The sequence below is a fragment of the Sciurus vulgaris genome (assembly GCF_902686455.1).
Source record: "Sciurus vulgaris genome assembly, chromosome: 1".
NCBI lineage: Eukaryota > Metazoa > Chordata > Mammalia > Rodentia > Sciuridae > Sciurus > Sciurus vulgaris.
The window spans coordinates 35,800,806-35,821,773 of NC_136461.1; the positions used below are offsets into that span (position 1 = coordinate 35,800,806).

A 20,968-nucleotide genomic window follows, 5' to 3' on the forward strand; every position below is an offset into this window, starting at 1 on the left:
GACCCTGTCTCAAAAAATAAAAAGGGTTGGGGTTGTGGATCAGCGGTAGAACACTCCTGGATTCAATCCTCAGTAACACACACACACACACACACACACACACAAAAAAAAAAAAAAGAGAGAGAGAGAAGAAAAACATTTATGGAGGCCCTACTATGCACTAGGCATCCTTGTGAAAGAACCTCATAGACCCCTAACAATCGTGTAAGGTAGGTTTTATAATCATCCTCCTTTTATAGATAAAGACACAGATTCAGAGAAGTAAAGACAACCAAGAGTCGCCTCATCAGTGTTTCCAGCCACAGAGCTCTTTCCTGTATGTCAGTCATCCCACAGTGATTCACTTTTAGGGGCAGCAGTGGTATACTGCTTGATGGTTAAGAGCGTTAGATGAGACCTGACTTTGAATCTCCACTCCGTCACAAGTGTGACCCACAGAAGTTATATCTTGTCCTCAGCTACCTCACCAGTAAAATGAGAATAAAAGTGCCTTTCCCATGGGCTGTTGGGAGGACAAATGAGATAAAGCACACGAAGTCTGGTGAGAAAGGCGCAGGCAGGAATGAGGATGTGTGCGTAATGTATGCCCTCCAAGACACCAGGCTGGACTCCTGGTGGGGCATTCCTTCTGTTTACTGGGTGTGAAGTACAGGAGGGCCCGGGCCTGGAACAGGGTAATCCTGAGAAGAGTCTGTAGTAAGTGGTCCGGGAAAAGTACAAACGACCGACAGTTTGGGCCATGAAGAAGAGCCTGGGGCTAGAGAAACGAGGTCCAGAGGTAGGGGAAGGAGCAGGCAGCGAATGGGCTCCACAGAAACCCAAGTTGGGGAGAAGCGGACGCCCTGTGATGCAAGGCCTCCACACTTCATTCCCAGGAAAGAGGCGGCTGAAGAGTTTATGGAAGTTGATGAGGCCCCAAACTCCAGTCTGTTGCTGCCCTCAGTCCTCTTGGACAGCCTGTTCCACTGGGTGCTCCGGCTGGGTCGCGTCTCCGGGAGCTCTGGAGAGCTCACGATGGAGGCCTGGTCGCAGGCTGAGATGACAAACTGCTGCTATGCTGCTGCTTCCGAGGGCGCCCACGTGGAACGGATGCCCTCGCCGGGCAGCTCAGCCTGGCTCGAAGTGCAAGGACACCCGGAGCGATCCCAGCCGGCGGCCAGGTTTGACCTTGACCCTTGCGTGCCGCCAGCCTCGGTCACGGCGCGCTCCCCCGCGGGCTTGCGCCCCGCCCCTCCCTCCGGCGGGCGCGGAATCCCGGACGATCCAGGCCGGGTTTTGTGGAGGAGCAGCCCGGCTGCCCAGGCTGATTTCTCATCTGTCGCCCTCAGCAGCAGTCCGCGGCGGGAGATCATGGTGCCGGACGAATTGTGGACCGCGCTGTCTGGAGCCTCCGGGGCTGCCCTGGTCTGCTGCTTCGTGGCTGCGGCCGTGGCCCTGCGCTGGTCAGGGCGCGGGTCGGCGCGGGGCGCGGCGGCCCGGGCGCGACAGAGGCAGCGAGCGGGCCTGGAGAACATGGACAAGGCGGCGCAGCGCTTCCGGCTCCAGGTGACCGCCAAGGCCGGGGCGGGGGTGGATATGGCGCGGGGGTAGCCCCGGCAGCACTTTCAGCCTCCTGGACGCGCGGAGGACGCGCGGGCGGGCAGGGCAGGTGTGTGACTTTATGGACCTCCTCTTCGCCCTAATGCATTCTCACTCTTTCTGAGCCAGGTGGGCTGGGCGAGGTGAAGCAAAGAAACGAGAGGGACAGGTCAGGTCATGTAGGGCCATCGCCACACCAGGTCAAAGAGGAGCTTTGCTCCCTGCCGAAGAATTTTGACTAGGGACTATCTGAATGCTAGAACACTAGAGTGAGTACCAGTAGTATGTCAGTGTTTAGACTATGCAACCACGGGTCTTGGCCCAGGCATTCGGAGAGTTTAAGGTTCAAGTTTGTTGATTTGTGCATGAAGATCTTTAGAGGAAGCCAGAAAGAGACTTACCCAAGTGCACAATGAGTTATTGGTAAAACTAGAATGGAAATCTTCCCAGCTCCTTCCGTTCAGGCTGTCCAACCCCTGACATCCCTTTCCAAGAGCAGGTTTAGTTCCAGCCTTCCTCGGATGACCTGTCAATAAAGCTTTGCTTCTTCCTGTGCTACTTCAGGATCATCTCAGTGTATGTGTATTTGACTGTAGGGGAGGTGCACACTGGGGGGGGAGGAATGGCGACAAGAAGAGGGACTTTCCCTCCATGAAACACTGGCTGCAGTTAGAAACCAAAATGCTGAACTCTGGGGAGATGTTCTCACATGCTGAGGGAAGGGAGACTTGCCTTAGGTGTTTATGGGGTCTCCCAGGTGATGGGGACAGCAGGAGTCAGGAGGACGTATGTAGATGGGAGGCAGACAGGGAGTCATTGCACTTAGCAGGTGGTCAGTTACAGCAAGTGACTTTTGAGTTGGGGCAGAGCCGGAACTAGAACCTAGGTGCTCAGGTGTACTTTCCAGCTCACTGCAGTGGTGAGGAGCAGGAGAGAAATTAGGGTAACTGGGCTTGGATACTAGGGTGTGGCCCTGAATGTGGGTGAAGTTTTGGCTGGCTGTAATTATTTGAATTTACTTCACATCATCCCTGAGGCCAGAACATATTTATTTTTATTTTTTGTTTATTTTTTATTTGTTCTAATTAGTTGTACATGACCATATTTAGTTATTGAAATAAAAATATATCTGGTTCCAAACTTCACTCATCAAACTGACTGAGAAGTCCTCCATCAGTCAGTTCTTAGGGTTCTCTTCTCCCACATTGGAAAGACCCTGGTGTTCAATCCAAACTGGTCACTACCTGATCAGGGAGTTCTTTATTACTCAGCCCCTTCTTTGGCTGAGCTCAGAGATGCTCCTCTCAAGGATCCTCATGATGATCCCTGGTTCATCCTGGACCACCCTTGGCTGCCCCACTCCTGTCCTTCTGTGAAGCCAGCTGAGTTCCACCAGCTCTCAACTCAGTGTGGGGGAGCAGGTGCAGGAACCTGCCCACAATTCCTGTGGGCAGAAAGAAATCCTGAGAGTCACAAGGACTGCATTTGACTGGCAGGGGTGGGGGGTGGTAGAACGATGACTCTTCCTGCATTTCAGTTCCCAGCATCATTTTTTTTTGGGGGGGTGGTGCTGGGGGTCGAACCCAGGGCCTTGTGCTTACAAGGCAAGCACTCTACCGACTGAGCTATCTCCCTAGCCCCCCAGCATCATTTTTTAAAAGAATGGAATCTTCCAGGACAGACATTTTGGCTCTGAAATACAAAGAGCTGTTTCCATACCCTTCCTGGAGCAGGAGACCTAGCCTCAAACACCAAAGCTTGGCTCTTTCAAGAGGGAAAATTACCTTTTGGGTTTCTAATGATCAGAAACCAAAGGAAGAACTAGCTGGGAGCCTCTGAGGTTTTCAGCAATCAGTAAAGAGGTTTTTTTTTTTTTTTTTTTTTTTTTGGTACTGGGGATTGAACCCAGGGGTGCTTTATCACTGAGCTACATCTCCAGGTCTTTTTGTATTATATTTTGAAATGGTCTCACCAAATTGAGGGCTTTGTTAAATTATTGAATCTGGCTTTGAACCTGTGATCTTCCTGCCTCAGTCTCCCAAGCTATTGGGATTACAGGCCACTGTGCCCAGCAAGGGGTGGGGCCCTTAAAAAAATGTTTTTTATTTTTTGAGCTGGAGTCTCACTATGTTGCCCAGGCTAATCTTGAACTCTGTGGCCTCAGTGATCCTTCTGCCTTAGAGTAGCTGGAACTACAGGTGTGCACCACTTAACTGGCTAAGGGGTGGATCTTGAAGGTATTAGCTTTGTAGGCCTTGGGGTAGGGACTAGCCTTAGGACCAGCTCCTTACTCTGCCCACCCTGTGGTGCCCTTCTAGGCTCTGGGTCCCTAGATGAGGGAGGCAAGACCAGAGGCTGTCCAGCAGCCTTTCTTCTGGGACTTTCTTAATCCAGCTCCAAAGAGCAAAGGGCTACCTGGAAAAGCAGAATCCAGGCAACCCTGGGAGCATGCAGCAGTTTGTAGTATAGTGTCCCTGATAGATACTGGACAAAGCTAGCTGTGGACCAAGGAGGACACACGCTGGATGTATGTATGATTGGGGGGTGGGGGCAGTGCTAAGTATCTCTGAATCATCACAAAACGGTTCACCTCTTCAGAGCAACTCTAGAGAAAGTTGTGTTTTTGATAACTCTGTTGACCATAGGAGGTTTACTCAAAACAACCGTTCACCCATTTTCCCCACCTGACCCCTGAGTTTGATAGGCTTTCTAGACCAAAGAGAGACCAATGCTGAGGCTGGGTCAGGCACCACAGGATACTGTGTCTACCTCTGTGTCTTTACCCACATGCTTTTGGTGCACCATGAATACTTTTTCCGACTCATGTACCCACCACTTAGCAGAGACCCACTGGTCCTATGAATGCCACTGCCTTCAACTGGATCCCACAACTGGTTCCATCTCCTTTCTTTCTCCAAGTCTACCTTACACAGAACTTTGAAATAATTCAGTAGGTGAGTCAAAGGAGAGCGTGATTACCATTGAGATTAGTGGCAATCATCTACATGATCAAATGGAGGAGATACCATTTTTTTTAAACCCTCATCCCAGCCCTTTCTCTTTTTAATTAAATTAATTTATTTATTTAGGAAATATCTTGAAATAGAACAAAAGCAATAAAAACCATGAGGGAAAAGAAAAGTGACAGGGAAGACAATCTAGAAGACCCAAAATTAGGACAATAGGTGGTTCAGGAGACAATGAAATGGAAGAAGGGCAGTGCTTAACAGATAGGTATGGTAGCCCCTCTTGAAAAGTTCCCATGCAGGGTGACCACACAGTAAGGTCATCAGAATACCTCCCTTCATTCTCTACACAAAATCAGTTCCTCCATGTTCAGATTGGCCTTCTGGAGGTGCTGGCTTACTTTGGTGTCTCATGAAATAGTGTCTTAGCTGCCTGATATTAGTTGAAGACTTAAAAATAGCTGTTAGCAACTGTAACATCAACTGTCAACAGGAAGAAACATAGGAAAGAATTAAAATGCATGCTGAGAATGGGGGATGGTGTTGCTGATAACTTATAGGCTGTCTCTGTGGGCATTTGGTGGAGACAGCCAGCAGACAGCAGGTGGCAATTATCACAGGGTGGTGGGCTCTCTGCTGACTTTGACTTTCTTTCCCATACTTTTAGGTAATTTTTTAAAAAAACATTATAGTCAGAAAAACCGTACATTTTCTGTTTCCATTGTGAGATGGGAGAGGTAGGATGTAGTACTCTGTATAGTGTGATCACTTTGTGTAAAAAAAAGAATAAATGTGAATATGTGTTTCAGGTTTTTCATAAACTTTTTCCCTCCTGTAAAAATTCATTAGGAACTATTAAGAACAGCTTCCTTTTCGGTAGCAGGGCTGTGTGGGGTGGACCAGGGGTGGGCAAATGCTCACTTTTCATTTTATGTGCCTTAAAACAAACAAACAGCAACTCAACAGGGGTGGTGTATTTGGGTAGAGATCAGTGACCCACTTTTTCCTACTCTAGTTTTCTGTATTATAAAGCATACCAAGGCTGGGCATAGTGGTGCACGCCTGTAATCCCAGCAGCCTGGAAGGCTAAGGCAGGAGAATTGAAAGTTCCAGGGGAGCCTCAGCAACTTAGTGAAGCCCTAAGCAACTTAGTAAGACCCTGTCTCAAAATAAAAATACACAGGACTGGGGACGTAACTCAGTGGTTAAGGGCCTCTGGGTTCAATCCCTGGTACTGTCCACTGACCCCGCCAAAATGCATATCGAGTAAGTGTATCCATTAAACAAATTCAGGGAAGGACTCCTGAGGACATTAGGTATGGTGGGTGGGGTGGAAGGTGTGCTGTTCTGAAGGTGTGGTGAATGTGGGGTACAGAGGATTCTGACAGGATCATGGCTTGGAAGCTCCTTTTGGAACGTGAGCTGGATCTTTGTGTGTGACATGATAGGAATTTTAAGGGAAGAGGCAAGGCCAGGTTGGGTTTTGGCACTTGTCTGGCCCTAGAAGGAAAGGCGGGCCAGAGGGACAGGGCTTGGGCAGGGCAACAGTTAGGTTCTCTGTGTGACTCAGGAGAAAAAGATGAATGTGGGTGAGAGTCTGGGTGGAGGAATCGAGAGGTAGCCATTTTCAAGAGCTACTTAGAGTGCTTGGTGACTGGTTGCATTAGGTAGGAGAGAGAGGGAGGTGCTAGAATGATTGGGTTCTCATCACCCGAATGGATGATGGTGTACGTGCCTGAGTGAGGGTACAGGGTACAGTGAGGAGGAGGAGCTCTGCTGAAAGTGGGGGAGGTGATGAGCTCAGAGGAAAGGACATGGTGGGTTGGGACAAGAGTAGCCCCCTGAACTGGTTCAGGCTCACTTGGATGGGACTGAGTGGAGGATCCTGAGGCTGAGGGGCAGGCAGAGGACCTGGAGGGAGTCGGGGGCATTTGTGGAGGTGGAGTGGTAGCCAGGGAGGACTTCTCCTAGCATATGAGAGGGAGGACGAACCCTGGAGAGGCCTCCAGGAGCTTGTATTTCTCCTTGAGTCTGGCTCCTCATCCTCCAGATCACGGCTGGAGTGTCACCTCTTCAGATGGGCCGGCCCAGCCGGTCTAAGTCACTCCTCTCATTTCTCCCACAGTGCTTGTTGATCTGCTGTCTCACACTTGCCATGACCTGTTTATTTGCTGGGTCTTCCTGGTTACTTCTAAATTCATAGCCCTCCATATAGTCCTTGGCACATAGTAAGTGCTCAGAATACATTTGTTGACTGACTAAATGAATGAACCACAGAGGAAGTAGTGAAGAGGCAGGAGGGAAACCAGGGAAATGAAGTAGCCATCTTCAGGAAAGCATTGACGTAAATGCCTCAAGGAGATGTGGAGTAAAAGTCTAGGTCTCTGGTGACCTTGGCAGAAACAGTAGGGGGCTGGGTGAACAGTGGGGCCGACTCAGTGCCTGCTAATTGGTCTAATACCCTTGAGGATGGAAGGAGGAGGGTGTTTAAGGAAGGGCTGACCCCAGAGGACTGGAACCTTGGAGAGCAGTCCCTTCTGCCCAGGTGCTGTTTTATTTTCTTTATCTCCAGGTTGAATTCTTATTTGTTTACCTATTAATTCCCTGCTCTTCATCCCTGCCTTGTGTAAACTCATGTAGGCATGGCTTTTCATTCACTGCCTAATCCCCAGGCCTAGCATGGCGCTGGGTCATAGAGCTACTGAAATGAATGTATAAATCCTCCCTTTAAGGTGTAGTTTCCAGCCACCCTGGAGTCTTGTTCTTGCCCTCTCTGGCAGGGGTTGGTTGATCAGGTGCAGGTGGACAGCCCCAGCAGCTTGTGCTGAGTAGGCAAAGTACAGCCATTTACCTTTATGGTCTTAGGCTAGGTACTTCCTCTCTGAGCCTGTTTCTTTATCTGCACAATGGGAGTGGTAGTAACTTTTATTTTTTTTGGTACCTGGGATTGAAGCCAGGGGTGTTTAACCACTACGTCACGACCCCAGCAGGTTTCTGTATTTTATTTTGAAACAGGGTCTTGCTAAGTTGCTTAGAGCCTCACTAAGTTACTGAGGCTGGCTTTGAACTTGCAGTCCATCTGCGTCAGCCACCATGCCTGGCTGGGATTATAGACATGAGCCACTATGCCCGGCTAGTGGTAATAACCTTTAATCAAACATGGAACACAGCCAGGTATGGTAGCATACTCCTGTAATTCTAGCTATTCAGGAGGTTGAGGCAGGAGGACATCAAGTTTAAGGCCACTCTTGACAATTTAGTGAGACACTGTCTCAAACAAAAACAAAACCCATGGGTCAGTGTGGTGCCTGGGGTTGGTAGTCGCATGATGGTGATTAGTTGCAATAGTGCAGGCATCAGCATGGGCAGGTCTCCTCTGGGCTTGCCCTCCAACAGCCTTCTGGAGGATCTGTACTGTCCAAAGGTGGCAAGGGCTTGGCCAGGCCAGGTCTTGTCCCTGGTGTCAGAGCTGTGTTTAGGCATGTCTGTTGTGAATTGGCATGTGGGAGTGAGCTGCGTGGGTATGTGGGGGCATGGACCATAGGAATATGCTGCAGGCTCAGGGCTCTTCGGGGAGTAGGGGACTGATCTGAGTGTGTCCTTCACAGAACCCCGACCTGGACTCAGAGGCACTGCTGGCCCTGCCCCTGCCTCAGCTGGTGCAGAAGTTACACAGTGGGGAGCTGTCCCCTGAGGCTGCGCTCTTCACCTACCTGGGAAAGGTAAGGCTACTGTCAGGTAGCCAGGATGGTCTGCTCCCTCCTCCTCCCTTTCTCTGTAAAGGCTGTCAGTAAAACCTGGCCTGGAATCTTCCTGCTGAGAGTGATGGTGGGACCACAGTGCCAGGGACTACCAGGGAGGGAAGAGGCCAGAGTGCTGTGTGTGTGTGTGTGTGTGTGTGTGTGTGTGTGTGTGAAAGAGAGAGGGAGGGGAAGAGAGAAAGAGGGAGGGAGAGAGAGGGAGACACTGAACATGTTGTTTTAGCTAGAAACCTGGCTTTCAGCCCAGACTTTTCTGTCCCTTACGCCTCCACCCCATCGGTCACCAAGTCTGGTCTGCTCCATCTTCTGTTTCTCTCAGTTCCTCCCCTTGTCTTCATTCCTTCTTTAGCCACCCCTGGCCTTCACCACAGCAGCAGCCTCCTGGCCAGGTGCCCTCTCACTCTGCAGTCCTTGGTGGTCAGGAGCTCGGGGCATCAGAGCTTAGGACCTGCCATCCTCTCCACTGGCATTCCCTCTGCTTTGCCCCTCTCAGGGCCACAGGCTCCTTGGCTGATCCTTCAGGGCTGGAGCAGGACGCCTCCCTGCCCTCTGCCCGGCCAGCCCTCTGCATGCTGTCCACAGCAGTCCTGTCTTCTTCCTTTTTCGTGCCCACGTGGGCTCTTTGTGGACAGACCTTGCCTTATTTGTCTTTGAACCTTAGTATTGAACACACAGAAAGAACTCAAGAAATATGCACAAAAAGAAAGGAAGAACAAACTGTGCATTATGAGTGTGATAGTGTGACCACTAAGCAGGTGGCCTGAGTGTTAGGCGAGGGTTGCATATGACAGGTACTGCAGCTGAGAGAGGGTGAGAGAGCACAGGTGGCAGGTGTCACTGACAGAGTTTCAGTAGATGGTGATGCTTTTTCCCTAACAAGGTCCCTGAAAGGTTCTCACTTCCTGGACACCAAAAGAGAGTGTTTTGGTTACAGATGATGGGCTCCTCCCTTCCTGCCTTGGGTGGCCTGGGGACAGATGTTGCACAGTCCTGGATGTGGCAGCACTACCTCCCCTTTTCCCCAGGGGTCTCACAGGAACCAGAGGAGGCACTGAAGGCTGCATAGGGCCCTCCCCTGGCCTTTCCTCCTGGGCCCTGAGGTTGCTGTTGGGGGCTTTGGCCTCCATGGTCAGTGTATCATTCCTTTCTGTCATCATCCTTCACAGCAATCAGTCACTTCTGTGTGCCTTGATTGTCAGAAACAAGAGGCCCTGGGAAAGAGGAAGCTGGACCAGGCCAGGTGTGGGCCAGACATGGAGCAGAGGAGACAGTGTTGGACTCCAGGGGGCTGGGGACTGAGTCTAGCCCAGCTTCTCAGTTGACTCTCAGGTGACTTGACATGGAGGTCTGCCCCTGTCTGGTCCCCATCTGCCTCACTGGGCAGAGACTAGCTTGGAGGAGTGGGAACAGAGGCCAGTGGTCATCTTCCTCCCTGCTCATCCCTTGCTGGAGAGCATCTGAGAACTGTATTTTGCTCCCTCAAGTGTCCTGGCCCTAGGGTTCTTCCCCACCCCCTCTCTTTTCTCTTTCTGGGTCATGAAGTTGAAAACTGGAGATAGGATGAGGCTGGAGTCAAATGTCCCCAGCAAGGTGGATGGTGGGTGCTAGGTCATCTTCTGTGCTCCTGGCTCTGGTCCATGTTGCTGGTTACCCTTTCCCTAGGTGTATTTGAAAAGACCAATTTTATATGGTGTACATTTTACCAGAGTTAAAAAAAAAAACAACCCATCCCCTTTCACTTTATCTGGTGTCCTTTTCCCTCCTTTCCAGGCCTGGGAAGTGAACAAAGGGATCAACTGTGTCACTGCCTACTTGGCTGACTGTGAGACTCAGCTGTCCCAGGCCCCACGGCGTGGCCTGCTCTATGGCGTCCCGGTGAGCCTCAAGGAGTGCTTCAGCTACAAGGTACACTCTACCCTGATGTCTGCTCTCCCTTTGTCTCTGCAGCCAGTACTGTGTCCCGGGTCATTTGGGCCCCTCAGAGGAAATAATCAAGTCCAGAGGCCTTGAGAGAGGATTATGGGTGTGTCCCGCCTCAGCCAGTATGACAGTGGTGGATGGGACCCTGGGCTGCAGAAGGGTCCCTAACTCATCTGCATTGTCCTCTTGGTGCTCATGCTTTCTCCAGGGCCAGGACTCTACGCTGGGCTTGAGCTTGAACGAGGGAGTGCCAGCCGAGTGTGACTGTGTGGTGGTGCAGGTGCTGAAGCTGCAGGGTGCCGTGCCCTTTGTGCACACCAACATCCCCCAGTCCATGTTCAGGTTGGGTCTCAGGGCTGGGCCTCAGTAAGGTGAGGCAGGGTGGGTAGGGGCACCGGTGCCAGCATGACCCAGGCTGACCTGTTTCTGTCTCCTCCAGCTATGACTGCAGTAACCCCCTCTTTGGGAAGACCCTGAACCCGTGGAAGTCCTCCAAGAGCTCAGGTGGCTCTTCAGGGGGTGAGGGAGCCCTCATTGGGTCTGGAGGCTCTCCCTTGGGCTTAGGCACTGACATCGGGGGCAGCATCCGCTTTCCTTCTGCCTTCTGTGGAATCTGTGGCCTCAAGCCTACTGGGAACCGCCTCAGGTATGGTGGGTATAGGAAACTTCTGGGCCCCTTGCTGTGTGACCTTGGCCTAACTTCCAACATCTCTGGGCTCCAGGCAAGGATTCATTCACCAGGGTTTTCCTGGGAGGAAGGAAGCATTACCCTCACCTAACCTCATACATGGTTCCTAGTTTCCAGTGCTCAGAGTTTTGAGATGCTACTTGGGCTTGAGGGTGGGCAAAGGTGGCCATTTCCTATTTCCAATATTTGTGTTTCTTATCCAGCAAGAGTGGTCTGAAGGGCTGTGTCTATGGACAGGTGGCAGGTGAGGTCTGGTTCCCTCAGTCCCTGGAGGAGGGTGGGGGTCAGCCTGATCCATATCTGTCCCTGCTTCTCTGGGGGCAGTGTCTAGCTACCAGGCCCTCTAAGTTTGAGTTCTGACCTTGTCTTGCTCACACTCCTGGGCCCTGGCCCAACCCCTACTTTCCAGCCCCAAAGCTTTTTGGGACCGGATGACCCCTCTGCCTCCCCTCCCTGCCCCACAGTGCAGCTCTCAGTTGGCCCCATGGCCCGGGATGTGGAGAGCCTGGCGCTATGCCTACGAGCCCTGCTGTGTGAAGACATGTTCCGCTTGGACCCTACTGTGCCTCCGCTGCCCTTCAGGGAGGAGGTGAGCTGGGTGGGGCGTGGGGCGGGCAAGGGGGTGTACTTCTGAACCAGGCTGTGTAGGCAGGCCTGCCAGGCCTTGTCCCAGGAAACACCTCCCCCCGCCCCCCGGTCTGCGGCCAGGGTCGACTGCTATTCCATAAGTGGACACCAGGTGGTGCCCTTGTCTGCATTTGGAAATCCTCAAATACAACCTCTGCTGGTGTCAGAGGACTAGAGTCAGGACCTCCTTCTCAGCCAGAGAACTCCTGTGCTTAGGCTGAATTTGACTCTCAGTAAATAGCAGCCTTATTTACAATACTCCTGTCCATCTCCCCAGAAAGTAGGATGCTTGGCACATAGACTGAGCGAGCTGTGGACAGTGTGGAATGTCAGCTCCCAAGACAGCCCCATTGATCAAAGCTGAGCTCATTACTTTCTGAGGTGGGGGAAGCCCACCTCCCCAGAGGGCAGGGTGTGGTGTCTGGCTTAGGTAGGTTTTTCAACATGGAGGATGGCTGTGATTAGGATCATGATCTAATCATTGAGGAGAGTCACAGCAAACTGAGGACCTTGAGGTGAGGATTTCAGAATCCTTGGGTGTATATGTCATTTGATGCTTTCTATTGAAGAGTGATGAAGACTGTTCAAGGATCAATAAAATGCTGGGCTCGATGACACATTCCTGCAAACCCAGCAACTCAGGAGGCAGAAATAGTAGCATCAAAAGTTTGAGGCCAGCTGGGGTAACTTAGTGAGATCCTGTCAAAATAAAAAAATAAAAGGCTGGGGATATAGCTCAGTGGTAGAATGCCCCTTGATTCAATTCCCAGAATCAAAAGAGAGAGAAACACACACACACACACACACACACACACACACACACACACAAAGAAGAGGAGGGGAGGGGAGGGGAGGGGAAGAGGTTCTTCATCGATATTGGAACAGTTTTTGTCATGGGAGCCAGGACCGGTAGTGGGGAGAGTGTCAGCTCAGAAGACAAGAATGCCTGGATATAGGCCTAACCTCATCTCTCTATTGGGTGACTTTAGGCAAGTCCCAGCCCCTCTTGGCCTCAGACTCTAGGTAGACCACAAGCCTCAATTTCCTCATATGCCCAGTGGGAATCCTCATCCCTGCTCTGCCCACCACCAAGTCATTGCGAAGATGTTTTATGAAAGGGTCATATGTAGAAGGGACTGGCCTTGCTGATGATCTGTTTTCAGGGGAAGCAGTGCCAGAGGGATCCAGGCTATAGCCTTGCAGCTGTGTTGGACTGAGTAGCTTCCCTGGTTTCTAGGAATTCTGCTCAGGCTGTCTTTTTTTTTTTTTTTTTTTTTTAAATTCTTTTTTAATTTTCATTTTTATTTGTATGTATTGCTTAGGACTGAGCCCAGGGCCTCATGCACATGAGGCAAACACTCATATCACTGAGCTTCAACCCCAACTCACAGGCTATCCTCTTCTGTCCTGCTCCTGCTTGACCTTGCCCCCTGTGTTTGCTCCCAGGTGTACACCAGCTCCCGGCCCCTGCGCGTGGGGTACTATGAGACTGACAACTATACCATGCCCAGCCCGGCCATGAAGCGCGCCCTGCTGGAGACCAAGCAGAGCCTTGAGGCTGCTGGCCACACGGTATGACTGTAGGAACCCCAAGTCCTGGCTTCTCCTTTCCTGCAAAGGAGTCTTCCTGATACCCATGGCCATTCCCTCCCAGGTCCTCAACCTCTTGATTTTAATAATTATTGGGGATAAGAGCGGTCACCCTGTGGAATCAGTATATAGAGGCAGGCCAGGATTATTGGAGTGAGAAGTGCATGAGAACTCAGCCAGTGCTGGGTAGTGTGTGAGCCCTGCATTTGTTTGTTTGTTTGTTTCTTTTCTTTTTTTTTTTCTTTTGGCGGGGGGGCGGGGGGCTGGGAGTTCCTCAATCTTGGACAAGGTGCACAGCTGTCCAGAGGTTCCTGGGGCTCTGAAATGGTTGGGTTTTGGTCTGCTCATCTGACAAAACTATATATGACTCCAGAATTCTCTCATGAGGGACATTTTTACAGGGAGTTTTCATGGGCTAATAAGGCTTCATTTGTGGCTCTTGTGAGAGCTACCATGTGGCAGCATGGGTCCAGTCCCTCCTCAGGGTCCCTGGGGCAGCAGGCGGGGTCATGGGAGCCAAGGGTTGTTAAGTCTGGGGCCTTAAACCTCTCAATCCTTGCAGCTGGTTCCCTTCTTGCCAAGCAACATACCCTATGCCCTGGAAACCCTGTCAACAGGAGGGCTGTTCAGTGATGGTGGCCACAGCTTCCTCCAGAACTTGTGAGTACTACTGGGCTTTCGGGTCTATGGTGGAATCAGAAAAATGCTCTGCCCAGGAGGAGTAAGACCTGACTCAGCTGCACACAAAGAAGGTTTGAGCCTCTGGGCAGGGACCTTGCTGTCCCTCCAACTGTGCAAGTTGAGTCTGGAGATACCTTGCCAGGGAGGATTCAGAAAGGTAGCAGCCTGAGGGGAGGGGGGCTTGTGCATCTGTAGCCTGCACCTGAGCAGAGCTGGCTGTGGGGTAGGAAGTGGGCAGGGGTCTTCCCTGTCTGGGGAAGATTAGAGGCCAGGGCAGGATTATGGTAGGAGGGTGGGAATATAGGTAAGCATGGGTTAGAAGGAGGCAGATGAAGGGATTGGAGACCACTAATTACTGGAGTCTGATGAGGAGAGAGGGGGAGAGGATAGAGAACAGGTTAGTGAGGAGTGAGCCAGGAGGGATACCACGATGGGAGCTCCTAGACTGTGCCTTTTATCTCCCAGCAAAGGTGATTTTGTGGACCCCTGCTTGGGGGACCTGATCTTAGTTCTGAAGCTGCCCAGCTGGCTTAAAGGACTGCTGGCCTTCCTGCTGAAGCCTTTGGTGAGGACACAAAAAGTGCGAGGGGCTAGGGGACAAGGGAGGTTCTGGGGTCCCCCATCCTGTGATGCCCCATGGCCTCTGGCTCTTCCCAGTCTCTCCTGGCCTTTCTGGGCAGGCATGGCTGAAACTTCTCTCCACCTGTACCCCTGACTGCTCTCCTCCCCATCCCCTGCCAACCTGCTTGCCTGAAGGGTGTGACCTGGGCCTTGGGGGAGGCATGGAGGAGGAGGCATGGTGGCCAGCCCACGGCTCCAAGCTGAGCCATTGATCCTGTATCTGTTCCTGTGCAGCTTCCTCGGCTGGCAGCCTTTCTCAGCAGCATGAGGCCTCGGTGAGAATATTTCCATGCTAGATGTCTGCCCCTACTCCCCAACCCAGACCTAAGTCCATGTGGTTTCACACAGCTGGAAGTGGCTTCTGGGATGGAATTGAGGGAGGGGGTAACCTGTGTGGCCCTAGGTCCGAATCTGGCTGGAGAGCAAAGGCAAGGAGGGAATAGAATGGGAGAAGTGGAAGAGAGAAGGCTGGCCTGGCTGGGGCAGGGAAAAGGACCAGAAGGACTTGGCCCTGGCCAGTGCTGGACACTGGGGAACCAAGTGAAATGCTGTTAGAGATCTGAAATGAACTGGATGCATGGGGTCCCATCTGCCCTTTAGTGGCTCAAATTGGGAAAACAGGGCATAAGTGACCCAGTCTCCAGCCCTGGCATCCTATGGACTCACTCCTCTCACCTCCACAACTCAGGACCTTTGACAGCCCTGGCCTTTCCAGGGTCCTGCAGGTAGCAAGGAGTCAGTCCTGGTCTAGTGCTGGCTCTGCTGTGGAGTCACTAAGTGATCCCACCCAAGTCCCTCTGGGGCCTGGATTTCTCATCTGGACAGTGGGGCTTTGAACTTCCGCCCTCTCAGAGCTCCTCTCAGTTGAGTGGCTGTGAAGGAGTAAGATCTGGAAGTGTTGAGAGTTGGGTGTCTGACATTACTAATCCTCCTGGCTGTGGTTATGATGGCTGGTGACCTCACTCCCTCTGCCCAGGTCTGCAGGAAAGCTCTGGGAACTGCAGCATAAGATCGAGGTGAGACCTGAGCCCCTACACTACAGGAGGGTGGCAGGGGAGGGTGGAGTTGTTCAGGGCACCTGCCAGCAGTGTCTTCTAGCCACTGTTCCCACTGGTCTCTTGGAGAGACCTGTCATTCCCACCCCGACCTCCATCCTGCAACTTGGGCCCTGCTCTCTGATGCTCATCTGCCCAGTGCCTGTGCAGCTGGGTCAGCATGGGACTCTTGTCCTAGGTGCTTCTTTGCCCCTTGGAGCTAGCTGCCTATGACTATGCAGGGCATGGCTCCATTGGCAGGAAGCATTGTGTCTATAGTTTAGGCCGGAGGTGGAGGTAGAACCACAGTGTTCCTGAGAAGCTGTGCTGCCTGCCTGTAGGATCTCCTCCTGGCTCAGCTCAGATCCAGTCACAGGTGCTGGAACCAGACCCCCGCCAGCTCCCCTCCCTGCATTGAATGGTCCTGGTCTGAATGCCCTCCCCCATGTGCTGGCATTCCCAGGTGTACCGCAACTCTGTGATTGCTCAGTGGAAAGCACTGGACCTGGATGTTCTGCTGACTCCCATGCTGGGTCCTGCTCTGAACTTGAATGCCCCAGGCAGGGCCACAGGTGAGGCCTGCTGTCCCACCTGCTCCCCTCACACCCCCACCTGCTCCTTCTCTTCTATGAGTTCATCCCTGAGCCCTGTGGAGCTACTGGGAAATAGAGAAGAAGGAGGAGTCCTGGAGGAAGACCCCACCCTGGGGGAGCACTCCACTCTTGGGGAACTCATAGGCTGGCTGACTGGAGAGATGGGAGTCATGTGGGTTGCTCTGGGAGGGAATGGGCTCCGTCATTAGCACTATTCAAGGTGGGGATCTTTAGTTAGAGTCTAAGGTGGGAAGTGGTATTTGACTCTAGGTGGGATATAGCTAAGCAAAAAAACAGGAATGATGTTCCAAGCAGGGAAACTACCTGGACAAAGGCACAGGACAAGCATCTGTGGATCTTGCAGGGCTCTTGGGCTTTGTCACCCAAACCTCTGTCCTGGGAGAGGGCCTTTCCCTGACTGTGGAAGCCACGGCCCAGAAAGAACAGTTGGCTCTGCCAGTCCTGGGGCCTGTTGCAGCCACTGTGATGTGTTCCAGGGGCCGTCAGCTATACTGTGCTCTACAACTGCCTGGACTTTCCTGCTGGGGTGGTGCCTGTCACCACGGTGACTGCTGAGGATGAAGCCCAGATGGAACATTACAAGGGCTACTTTGGGGATATCTGGGACAAGGTGCTGAAGAAGGTGAGGCCTTCCCCTGCCCTCAGTTCACTGCCCTGCCCCAGCTCTCCTGCTGAAGTGGGAAGCCTCAGAGTCATTTTTAAGCAAGCCCCATGGCTGAGCAGGCCTGACTTCCTGCCTCTCCTCTCCAGTGGGGCACAGGCTTGTTGGCCTGGGGTGTGATCCTGCCTCACGGTCCATCCTGATGCCTGTGTTCCCTGCAGGCTATGAAGAATAGCGTGGGGCTGCCTGTGGCTGTGCAGTGCGTGGCTCTGCCCTGGCAGGAAGAGATGTGTCTGCGGTTCATGCGGGAGGTGGAGCGGCTGATGACGCCTGAAAAGCGACCGTCCTGAGGCTGCCTGCCCGCCCAGCTCCAGAGGACCTGAGACCCATGTGCTCTGTGGCCCAATCTAGTCAGGGCACACTGTCACCCTGTGAGGAAGTGTTCAGCACAGGGCAGAGGCTTCCAATGTCTCCTCCCCTGGCCCCCTGCAGAAGTGCAGACCTCTCTCCCCTCTGGTCTCCTCTCCACCATGATTCCCCACCCCATGTGGCAGCCAGCAAGTGTGACATGGCCCAAGGCCTGTCAACAGGCAAAAATAACTTCTCTTTTGTGCACTTTTTGGGCATCATTGTTAGGGTGTTGGGCATTGGAGCCCATTAAGAGCAGGGTTGGCTTGACCTTCTGGAACCTTGTCACTCTCCTGCTCCAAAACCTCCCCTGGCATCCATTACCCACAGAACAGGCTCACGTCCTAGGCCCTTCACCCAGACTCTTCCTCTCTTGCTCTCAAGCTTTGTTGGACATAGCCCTTAGTCTTCCTTCCTACTTCCTCTCTGTGACATGCCCTTTCTTCCACCACTCAGTCCTCTGAGGTCCCTCTTTCTCCAGGAGGCCTTCTGTCTTTCTTCTGGGCTCTGGAGGGTATGAGCTGTTTCTTCCTGGTCTGCTCTGTTGGGGTGGGTGGCTTCTGTAGTAGGTCTGCCTTCCTGAGCACATGGGTTCTCCTTGACAGCAGTGACCCCATGCTACTTCTTTGTCCTCTGTGACTAGCACAGGAGAAGCACCTGAATTGGGCTTCAGGGAACTAAATGGAAGCAGAGAGCCCTGACAGGGGCTGTTGGGCAGAGGAGTCCACTGGTAGGGTGGGCAACCTGGAGATAAGGCAGTCTAGTAGAGAACACTTGCAGGGCTGGCCAAGGCCTGGATTGCTCTGGGAAGGCTTCTTGGAGGAGGACCTGTGCTGAGTTTAGAAAGTTCCTGGAGGCTGAGATAGAGGAAGAGGACATCCCAGGGAGAAGGGACAGTATGCCCAGAGACCTGGTGAACTTGGTAACACAGGTATGTTGAATAGGCACAAAGGAAGCAGAGATGCAGCTGCATGAGGCCAGATCAAGGTGAACATGGGTGGCCAGGTCAGGAACTTGAATTCTTTCTCAAGGGGATGGGGGCACTCAGAGGGTCATGTAGGTTCAGTAGGAGAGTAGTTTGGAGTGGTAAGGCCTGGAGAGAATGAGGATGCTGCTCCATGATCCCTAATCTGGGGAAAGGGGCCTGAGGCCCCAGAAGCTACCTGGGATCAAGAGGCTGTCTGAGAAGTGACAGTGGGCCAGAAGTGAGCTGTCCAGCTCAGAGTCTCAGCCCTGTCCTGTCTGCCAGCTGACCTCTTACTGGACTGCACTACAGGTGGAGTATGAGAGTGGGGGTGACTAGTCTTTGACACGCCCCCTCCCCAGTAGAATTCCCTGACTTAGGCCATAGTCTGACTCTCCTCTGACTGAAGTTTTGGGACCTGAGCCCTCAGGGAAGGACAGTCCCCTCCCTTCCCCACTGCCAAGCTGTTTCACACTCTTTTTGAAGCATTAGGTAATTTCTCTTGCCTTCCCAAGACTTCCTTCTCCCTTCTGATTTTTCTGTCTGTCTGGAAACCTGCCAAGTTGCAGGCCTGGTGGCACCTGCACTGCCCACCAATGCTACCCCTGCCTGGGAGGGGCCAATCTTGGGCAGACATGTGGCCCCACACCTTGGAGCTGAGTCGACAACCCAGCCAACTTTGCCCTGATTTCTTTGCCGCTGCTGCAGCTTTGTCTATCATTCCACAGAACCACCTGCCATCTGCCCCAGCTTCCTCTTCCTGCCCATTTCCCTTTCTGTTGCTGATGTCATTGTGCTTTCAGACACAGGGCTGCAGAGTGGCTGCACTGCGCTGCTCCTTCATCCTTCTTTCACGGGGCTCGTTGATTCAGCCCCTGGAGCCTCAGCATAGCCACACCCAGCCTTCTGCTGAACGGAGCTGGAGACCCACCTGAACCAAGCGTGGCTGCCATACTTGAGAGGCTCTTTGGGCTTCTGGGGCAGCTGGACGTGACAAGCCCATGTGCTCCCCTGGTGATCCGGCTGGGAGGAAGGATAGACAAGAGCAGGGCCTCTGTGCTGCCAAGGAAGAGGGACATGGTCACTGAGCACATGAGTATCCCATTATACTTTTCTACCACTGTGCTCTTGTGCAAGCCACCTGCCTCTCATCTGAGCGCTGCAATAACTTCTTAGCCCCCAGGGCTCCCTGCTTCCATCCTCACCTGTCTCCCAGTGTATTCATGCGGTAGTTACCGGTAGCCAGAGTGATCCTTTAGAAGTGTAAATCAGATGAAGTCTCCTGCTAAAGTCCTTCCAGTGACTTCCCAGCCAGCCTAGAATAAATCCAGTCTCTCCTGTGTCTTACAGAGCATGTGGCTTTGCAAGAGGTGCTCTTGTCCACCTCTCCAGTCTTGGTGTCTTTCTCTCATCACCTGTGCTCTGGCCACACAAGCACCTTCGGTTTCTTGACCATCTCAAGCTGGACCCTGCCTCAGAGCTTTTGTGTTAGCTGTTCCCTCTGTCTGGAATATTCAAAGTCATCTTCCCTGATCGCCAGCTTGTAAAATGACATGCCCTGTCTTCCAACATGTCACCCTTTGTATGTTTTTTTAGTGCATTGTCACTCTCTGAAATCATTTATGGGCGTTCGTCTCCTCCACTAAAACAACAGTACTTTTTCTTGTTCATGACTATATTCTTGGCATAAAGAGTGCTGAGAAGGTGCTCAATTGATTCTGTGAAATTAAGTGAGCATCTACTCGGGGGCCAGTACTGTACTGGTGATGGGACTGCAGTGATGGATGAGACAGACTTGGCTCCTGACTTCTTAGAGCTTACATTCTGGAGGATATTTCTTGAAGGAAGGAAGGCAGGTATGCTAACAAAGATCCATGAATATTTAATACATGAAGTGATAAGGTGACTTTTTAATGGGAGAAAAGGAGGACAGGCATCTGAATGATATTTTACTGAGTACCTACTATGAGTCACCCACCTCTGGTCACTTAGAGTCATGTCATTTAATTCTCCTGTTAACTGTTTTAAGAGCATTTTTGCCACCAGTTCGAAAAAAGGATTATGAACCTTGCCCAGGGTACCATTTTTCTAGCTAGGAATGGGGGGTTGGAATTAAAACCTGGGTAATCCTCTGTCAGCGCCTACATGGGCCCTTTCTGGTGTCCCATGATGCTGAGGCACAGTGAGCGCATGGTCAGAGGAGTAAGTGCAAGTGGCTCCTTCCTTTCCTTCCTGACCACCATCTGCTGGGCTCACAACCTTGGTGCGAGGCTGCTGCCTTTCCCGTTCTCATGTGTCCACTGCCTATGTAGCGCCTTGCCTGACATACCCTGCTTCCAGGCTGGTTGTCTCTATCCTTCATATGGCAGTAAGGGGACCTTCCTAAACTCAAATCTGGTTTAGTATCACTTGTGCCAAGTATAGACTCCTTGCTGTGACCCACAAGGCCACACTTGACCTGATCTGCCTCTGGCATAGTAATGACCTCAGCTCCTTGGTTTCCCAAGTGCTGCATCCTGGCCACTCAGCCTGAGGGCAACTGTGGGCACCGTGGGCATCATGTGTATCTCTCAACTCCATGCCCCTTGCTTACTTGCCTGGAATGTTCTCTGCTCTTCACTGCCTACTCAGTCAGGGTCAGGTGATTGTCCCTCACAGCTCCACCAGGTTGTGTGGAAAGTGCTGCCTTGTAAGCAGGGCACAGTGGCACATGCCTGTAATCCTGGCTACTCAAGAGGCTGAGGCAGGAGGATCATGAGTTCAAAGCCAGCCTCAGCAAAAGTGAGGTGCTAAGCAACTCAGTGAGACCCTGTCTTTAAATAAAATACAAAATAGGGCTGGGGATGTGACTCAGTGGTTGAGTACCCCAGGGTTCAATCCCTGGTACCAAACATAAATAAACAAACAGTTGTGAG

At 52.1% G+C, this 20,968-nt stretch overlaps 1 protein-coding gene across 3 annotated transcripts; it reads left to right on the top strand.

Annotated features, from left to right (window-relative positions):
• The first annotated feature begins 541 nt into the window (after positions 1-541).
• Positions 542-17,884, top strand: FAAH (fatty acid amide hydrolase). Of its 3 annotated transcripts, XM_079144985.1 has the most exons (17): positions 542-778; positions 876-1,160; positions 1,329-1,545; positions 8,153-8,266; positions 10,076-10,210; positions 10,434-10,567; positions 10,665-10,871; positions 11,117-11,157; positions 11,378-11,502; positions 12,987-13,112; positions 13,693-13,790; positions 14,277-14,376; positions 14,667-14,707; positions 15,409-15,448; positions 15,930-16,038; positions 16,557-16,702; positions 16,903-17,884. In XM_079144985.1, exons 2-17 carry the CDS (start codon positions 898-900, stop codon positions 17,029-17,031), a joined length of 2,025 nt encoding a protein of 674 aa, XP_079001111.1. In that variant the 5' UTR covers positions 542-778; positions 876-897; the 3' UTR covers positions 17,032-17,884. The 3 variants fall into 3 exon arrangements, with proteins under 3 accessions (XP_079001111.1, XP_079001109.1, XP_079001110.1); XM_079144983.1 differs by having other exon boundaries at positions 542-1,160; XM_079144984.1 differs by having other exon boundaries at positions 542-1,160; positions 1,332-1,545.
• The last annotated feature ends 3,084 nt before the right edge of the window (positions 17,885-20,968 follow it).

What these genes read in the sequence shown, in the direction of transcription:
- FAAH (XM_079144983.1), top strand. Translation starts at nt 802, where the DNA reads ATGGGCTCCACAGAAACCCAAGTTGGGGAGAAGCGGACGCCCTGTGAT. An exon ending in CACAGCTTCCTCCAGAACTT is followed by an intron (nt 13,791 to 14,276) that starts GTGAGTACTACT and finishes TTTATCTCCCAG; the next exon opens with CAAAGGTGATTTTGTGGACC. An exon ending in CTCAGCAGCATGAGGCCTCG is followed by an intron (nt 14,708 to 15,408) that starts GTGAGAATATTT and finishes CCCTCTGCCCAG; the next exon opens with GTCTGCAGGAAAGCTCTGGG.